The 7,994-nt window shown below is 37.9% G+C and overlaps 1 protein-coding gene across 1 annotated transcript; it reads right to left on the bottom strand.

The window, feature by feature from the left end:
* Positions 1-2,287: 2,287 nt before the first annotated feature.
* LOC126783514 (oligopeptide transporter 4) lies at positions 2,288-7,050 on the bottom strand. Its single transcript, XM_050508995.1, has 6 exons — positions 6,536-7,050; positions 6,019-6,116; positions 3,711-4,283; positions 3,345-3,597; positions 3,075-3,257; positions 2,288-2,988 (listed from the first exon to the last, which is right to left on the bottom strand). The coding sequence occupies exons 1-6, from the start codon at positions 7,031-7,033 to the stop codon at positions 2,377-2,379; spliced, it is 2,217 nt and encodes a 738-aa protein (XP_050364952.1). The 5' UTR covers positions 7,034-7,050; the 3' UTR covers positions 2,288-2,376.
* Between the last annotated feature and the right edge of the window lie 944 nt (positions 7,051-7,994).

Genomic DNA, 7,994 nt, shown 5'->3' with positions numbered 1-7,994 from the left:
TGAAGAAGTTAGGCTTTCTAAGCATTGTATTCTTGTTGATGAAGCATTAGACACTTCTCATAAGGAGCAGATGGCCATTATTTTGAGATTTGTTGATTCTCAAGGCTTGATTCGAGAACGATTTTTTAAGATTGTTAGTGTTCTTAATACTACCTCACAAACTCTTAAAAATTAGATCTCGAAAGTACTTACCATGTACGATCTTCAAGTGAGAAACATGAGAGGTCAAGGGTATGACGGTGCTAGTAATATGAGAGGCATTTATAATGGATTACAAGCATTGTTTCTTGAAGAATGTCCTTGTGTATACTATGTCCACTGTTATGCTCACCGCTTGCACTTGACATTGAACTCTACAGCTCAAGGGGTGCAAGAGATTTGACAATTCTTTATAACCATGAGTATAATTGTGAATTTTGCTGATGCTTCTGCTAAGCGGCATTCTACATTTAGAGTCGTAAGAAATGAGGAAATTACAAATTTGGTAGCTTGTGGGGAACTTCAAACAGGTAGTGGTGCTAACCAAATTTGTATTTTGCAGCGAGTTAGTACCACTTGGTGGAGCTCACATTTATGTTCTATTAAGAGTCTAATTGAATTGTTTAGTTCGACAAAACAGACTCTTAATGACATGATGGATAAAGGAGTTGAAGGACAAGCTGAAGCTATTCTCAAGACTTTGAGGTCATTTGATTTTATTTTTTGCTTGCTTCTAATGAACAAAGTAATGAAAGTTACCGAATTACTTTGTCAGACACTACATCGGAAGTCTATTGATCTTGTGCAGGCAATGAACTTTGTAAGAGTTTCAAAGTCACTTCTTCAGGGGATGAGAGACATAAGGTGGGATGATTTGGTAAGAGATGTGAAATCCTTTTGTGAAAAACATGATCTTGAAATGCCTGATATGAGTGCTCGTTAAAAGAATGGTACATGTCGTCATTGTCAAGAGATTACAATTTGAGCACCATTATCATGTAGATGTATTCAATGTCTTGATTAACTATCAATTGAGTAAGTTGAATAGAAGATACTCAAAGCAAGCTTCAGAACTCCTTACACTTGTTCATCTTTGGATCCTCGTGATGACTTCAAGTACTTCAAAACTGAAGATGTTTGCAATCTTGCTAAGAGGTTGTATCTTGAAGATTTTGATGATGGTGAAATGTGTACTCTAGAATTAGAGTGTGTATATTATGAGAAGGATATGCAAAGTGATCTAAAGTTCAAGAAATTAAAATCTATTGCCGAGTTGTGCCACATCTTGTTTCAAACAAGGAAGTTGGAATTTTATCCCATGATTCACATATTGATTTGTTTGGTTAATTTTGACTATTCCAGTGTCTACAACAACCACTGAAAGAACATTTTTCAGCTATGAATATCATTAAGAATATACTCATAAGTAAGATGAAAGATGAGTTTCTTAATGATTGTATGGTCCTTCACATTGAGAAGGAGTACGTCAATTCTATTGACAATGCTGTGGTGATTGAGGATTTCGAAAATTTATCGAACCGTAGAGTCAAATTTAATTTGTTTATACTTTTGTATTGTATTTAAGGGGTAAGACTCATTATGTAAGTGCATCTTTTTTTTCCTAATCAATAGAATTTTCTTACATCATTGAGATTTTCATTATAATATTTTTATTTATTTAATTAAAAAACTCAAGCCCCTCATACTCCAATTCCTGGATCTGCCACTGGATGGAGGTAGAAGGAGTCTTCCTTCTAATCGAAGTCCACAAGCTACTTAACATCTGCACAAGTTTTTCTTGCTCCCACGAGGGAGGAAAGGCATTCGTAAGCATTGTGTTTTCACTTTGTTATTCAAGATGTATAGCAAACGGGGATTAGGTTTTAACAACTCGTGCTTATACTAGAACTAGATGAGTCTAGATCCTTCTAGGGCATTTCCAGTCATTAGGAAATACATAAGGAATATTCACTATCAACCCAATGGGATATGATGTTAAGTACTAAATAAGTAATCAGCAGTTTCCAAGTCAATTAGTCTAATTGGACAAAAGAGTTAATCATTATACGAGTCCTGGCCAGCTCAAATATAGGTCGCTAATTAGTCTTGTAGAATTAGAATGTCTATCTAGCTCGTACGTACTACCTAGTATCACGTTTATTGATAAACGATGAAATTTGGCCTTTAATTGTTTGATAAATACGTGACACCTTATGTGAATAGGCGGGGGATGGATCATCTTTGATTTCATTACACACATAATCCCTCCTCCATTTCATTAGATACAGTTGACACTATAATATGTTGATCATTTTGATGTGATTGTGTAATATTGTGCAACTATAAGGAAGAGGAATTCACATGTAAGTGATGTAACTGTAGATAGACGATAGGGCATTAGAACACCGGACAGCCATCGACGACTATGCCCTTGGCTGTTGGACAAGCTGCCAAGTCACAGTGTTCACCGCTTGTTCCCCACCAAGTCAAAGTTGTGTTCTCAACCCCTACTGAGAGGTAAATCAAAACTGCCATGAAAGCCACCCCAGCATCCAATGCTGCTGATAGAACGTAATTGTACCTCTGCCACCACTGCTTCCTGTAACGGAAGACGAAGAAGTTGAAGATAGTTCCGACTACGATCCAGGAATTGTAGTTCAATGCTGTAGCTGGTGGCATGTAAGCTGTTGCTCCTAGGAGGACTGGGAGATTGATGAGACGTATCCAGGTTTGCTTTGGGAATGCCCTGTGTAGTAGCCACACAATAACTGGTCCTATTAAACCACCAAGGAAGAACCAGTTCATGGCGCTATATTTCCCGAGGCTTCCAAATATACGTCTTGGTCCTGCCAAACCCCATATTACAGATGCATCGAAGAAGACTCGGTCACCTGGGCACGTCCAAGGACTATCGGAATTAGGATCATCCACACATATGTTCGTGATAGTGTTCAGCAACCACTCTGCTACCCCAATATTTACAGTTCCAGCAAGAACTGTTCCGATGAACTAGATATGTCACACAATGCATCAGATCAGAAACATGAATGAGAATGATTAGTAATTAAACTAGTAAATGTTGTTAATATATGTACCTGAACTAAGAACATTGATCTTGGAGGGATCTTCATGTAATGTCCGAGCTTGAAATCACTTAGGAAGGAGACTGCTTGAGCCATGCTCATATAGCCGTAAGTTTTGAAGCATACGTTGGCTATTGGATGTCCGGGTAATATGAGTCCCATAATATATTCAGTTATTATGTTTAGTCCTGGTGTCTGTACATGGATTGGAGATCAATCAAAACGTGAGCACTTATATGTTTTACTGCAAATCAACACAAAGATAGGATCGATGTATCTCACCTGATTTGTTGTTGCTGTTATGATGCTGATAGGAAGGGTGAATGTAAAGGCTATGGCACTAGCAAACAGGAGTCCCCACCATGGCATCTGAACCTGATCATTCAAGAAGATACAAAGTGCAAGGGAAACTGTAATTGTAACGGCGAGCAACACGTAAAACCACCATGAAGGTATGTCCTTGTATTTTCTCATCAATCTAGTATGGATGTCATCCTTCCCTTGGTACGAAGCTCGATAGCGATCCATGATCTCTCTGCCATTGAGTTTTACGTATCGTATTGTGTCAGTCTAATCTTTTCAAAACACTAAAAATCATGTAACTCAGTATAATTTTTTCTAAAAGAACCATTCATATTACGTACGTACCTCCCATAGAATAACCCTACATGTGTAAGGGTGGAAGCGATTGTGGCGAAACCAAAGCCATAAGTCAGAGCAAAAAACGTGCTTAAGTGAATCTGTCCCTGCTCTTTATACTTATCTAAATCTAACTGAAACTTTTCATTGACAATAGCTGGTATGTCGTAGCGTTGCCCTTCTGCAGTGAACAAGTGCGACGAAAAGATGGGAAACTTTTGTGCATCATACGAGTCTAGTCCCCAGTATGCTATAGGGATTACAATGTAGACTATCAGTGCGTAGCCGGCAAAAACATTAGCAATGGCGAAGAAAGGGCAGATGAGGGGACTAAACAAGAAGGATGCAACTGCAGTCCAGTCAAGTGTAATGGCTCCAACTCCAAGCCCTCTCATGCCTGAGCCAATTTGCTGCGCTGTTACAGACTTGGAGAATATCCAACAAACCCATGATACGTTTGTGAGGGTGGTGAAGAGATACCCTGGGACAACATACCATGTAAAACTGCAAACTAGAGCAATTAAGAAAAACTTTGCCCGCGAAATACGTTGGTCACCTTTCTCCTCTTTCTCGTGCAAAGTCCTGTAACAAAGAGTTTTAGAAACATAGTCAATTAACTATCAAGTTTTATATCATATGGATCGAATAAATAGTGATATATTCTACGTTCGAGGCTAGGCTGTAATGATTTTGAAACTTTAGTGCATATGTACGCCGTCGTAAATTTAGCACATCCTTGTTAAGATGTTTAATTAGAAGGATGTTTCATGTTTCCATGTGTAAGATTAAGATAGTCCGATCCACAGCATGTTTATGAGATAATGAATTGCAGAAGCTAGGAGTAATATATGTGATGGAGAATGAATATTTGGAGATTTTGAGAGCACTCCTAAGTCAAGTTCGTTGTGTGTTCCATATGGTGGCTGGGTCGTTTACTGTAGGTCTTACGGAAAGAGAAGGAAATCAAAAAATACTGATATACTAGAAGTTTAGATTTTTTTCTACCATTCATGCAAAAGGTAAATGCAGGGCAAATAGGAAACAAGTTTCCTGACTGAATTTTTCATGTCAAATGTGGATTCTCGATTTCTGGTACTCACTACCTAATCAAGTTTTTTTCTTTTGTTGTGATACAAGAAGGAATACGTAGTTAATTATAACGTGGATTGTAGTACTCGCTATCCAATAGAAGAGCTGACTGCCTATTTAAGTTTGTTCCGGATGTGACCACAGCAGCTTAAGTTTTTGGCATATGCAGAAGATTTTTCATGTGGTTTGCAATTGGACAACTCCAACATGGCATGCATGTTTGTGTAGGTTGAGGTATCATGTCAAGCTCATATACGCATGACATTTGACTCTTCTTGATTTGGACATTACAAATCAACCTCCTTGTTCTAATGATATTAAACAAGCTAGATAGTTGAGTGAGAATGAAGAGAAAAAGAGGACACATTAAAAAACGGTTGAAACCTACTAATTAAGTTTGATAGTTGACATGATCGTATTAATTTAAAAGTTGTACGTCAATATGTGCTGCTGGTCCATTTAAGATGATAATCGACTCAATCTTAATTGACCATTCGTATCAAAAAAATCTTAATTGACCATTGTATAGACTTGCTTGACTAGCTGATCTACATGATTTTGAAAATGACAGCATATGGCCGTGAATACTTTAGTTTAGTCAACAAGGATAGAGATTAGAGCTAATGAACTCCTCAATAATCTACAAAGTGAGTAATTATTCTGTGTACCCGCCACACCATCTGGCACTGTCTTGTGGTGTATCTGGTCAATCATATTACGTCACGATATAATTAACATGCAAGCGGTGAAAATGACAAAAATTTATTTATATATGAGAACTAATCAGAAACAATCACAGTAAAAAATTGACTAATAACATTAAGGAGTTACGTCACGTGGGATATGTGGCAGATATATAATAATTTCTCACAAAACAAATAAAAGTTCATAACCAAACATGTATTTTTACCAGTGTTCACTCTCGAGAGATTTCGTAAAAATTATTTCCATAAACTATTATTTAAATTGTAAAATTCCGGTCATTTGAATCAATATATTGATCGAAACACATTTGAAAATTAGTGTAATGATCGATAAGTGTGTATATAAAACGACTTCGGATGGAATGATTTAGAGAAAACAAAGGTTTTCGATTGATGCCCCACGATTGTTATCTACTGATTGCGAATGATGAATTTTGAACTGAATGGTACTGTCAACTATCACGTAATATATGAATATGTGAATAATGATGAATAGCATTACGGGGAAGTGAAACAAGACATACCGGAAAAGTGAGACCTGAACTAGTGTGCTCGGCCACCACATATGAGCTGGCTCCACAACATACTTTCTTAACAGTCCAGCCCAGCCATAACCCAACACCTACATAAATTAGAGGAACATTCAAAATTAACTTGAAGATTATACCATGCCACTCAAGTAACAGAAAAAAAAAATTCTATCCAGCGTATGCATAAGCATTTTCCATGGGCTACAGTATTCGAAGCTCTAGCTAGGAACAAAACAATCATAATCAAACAAACCAGATATCGATGGAGTACATTCATTTTTAAAGGACAAAATTTCAAATTATTCAGCCAGCCAGCTAATAAAGTCAGGCCACCATCCGGCCAACTAATTTTTATATTTGTCGGGTTTGGCACTCCGAGGCTCCGATCAAAATTATGAATCCCACTTTCGTTGCTTAATTGGAACCAAATAACATTAACAACAAAAAACCAAAACCAGAAAAACAAAATATCATAAGTTCTTAACAATTTTTCATGTAGTTAATTAATTACCTGGGTAGTGATAATAAGCAGCCAACTAGCGAGGAAAGTGATCTTCCGGAAGTAAAACTTCTTGATGATGTTGACAATCCCTACAGCATAAGCCGAGCCAGATCCGAAAGCACTTCCGGCGTTAGCGAAAATGGTGATCAGCACATGCTCTTTGATGTTGAACGGACCCGGGTTCAGGGAAACCTCGGACCCGAGTCCGGGAACCCGGAACTTGGTGGTGGGGAGGATTCTGGCCATGAAATGGCCTATAGGGAGCGTGGCAACTTGGACAGTGATTTGAGTGATGATGAGGGGCTCGGTTCTGTAGGAGAAGAACTGGTTCAGAAATGAGAGGAGGGCGCATGAGAGGAGACCTAGGAACCACATTCGGAAGGTCCATACAGGCAGCGTTGGGTCATCGTCGTTAGTCACGGTTAGCCGGACTTGCTCGACGGGGGAGACGTCGTCTTCGTCTTCGATTTTGGGTTTGGGAGCTTCTAGTTCCATTACAGTTCCCATTTTGGGGGTGAGCGAGAGAAATGAGCAGAGCTGGTCGAGGTTGGTGTCTAAGGGAAGGAAAGGCTTTAGGGTTTTTAAATGCATGGGGACATGCATACTGGCTTGGGAAATTACACAAAGGGGCTTGACATGGGATTGGGGCTAAGGCAATGAGACGTATCTATGGAGGGTGTTTAGATCCTATCATATTTTTGTTTTGCATTATTGTTAAATAATCTTCGGGACCCCTAAGGAAGAAAAACGTAGTCTCCCCAATAATAATGGACGAAAGGGATTTTGATAGTACCAGAGCCGGCAGAGTTCGTACTTCGTAGTTCATGTTTATTTGCGATTTATTCAAGGGGAATTAATACTTATTTGGATTTCATATGAGAATTCTTGCATTGTTCTTGTAAGTAGGGTAACCATGCATCGTTTAGTAGGCTACCTACATCTTAAATCTTCGATTATTTTTCACTTGTCTTGTAGCTCAAAATTTAATAAATTCTGTGTAGAGAGTTTCTATTCATACTTTTTAAATTGACAATTTGACCTTTTTATTTTAATTATAGTTGGCAAAGTCAACTAATGCGAAATTACTAACAAATACACGTTAGAATTATTAGTAATAAATAGAAAACTTTGCACCTCCATCACTCCATGATATTATATAACCCATAAAATTTGGAATGAGAGATCTAATAATCGTGCAATTCCACCAGTGCCGATCATATAAGAAGTTCGAAATCAAAGTACTCGATGAGAAGAACATGAGGATCAGAGTTTACTTGGCCATTATATGGAAGCCGTGCAATTTTGAATGGAAATGAAAATCTGAAGATGACCCAAAAGGTTTTACTTGAAATTAATATATGCATCAATCAAGGAGGAGAATAATCGGCAAAAATGTCAATTTGTACTCTAAATTTGGCCATAATTGTTAGTTTGCATCTCAAACTTACATTTGAGTCAATTTGCCTCC

Source organism: Argentina anserina, chromosome 2, assembly GCF_933775445.1.
Source record: "Argentina anserina chromosome 2, drPotAnse1.1, whole genome shotgun sequence".
In the NCBI taxonomy this organism is placed as follows: Eukaryota; Viridiplantae; Streptophyta; class Magnoliopsida; order Rosales; family Rosaceae; genus Argentina; species Argentina anserina.
Note: the sequence above shows the minus strand (reverse complement) of the source record. Positions and strands in the feature narration are given on the sequence as shown.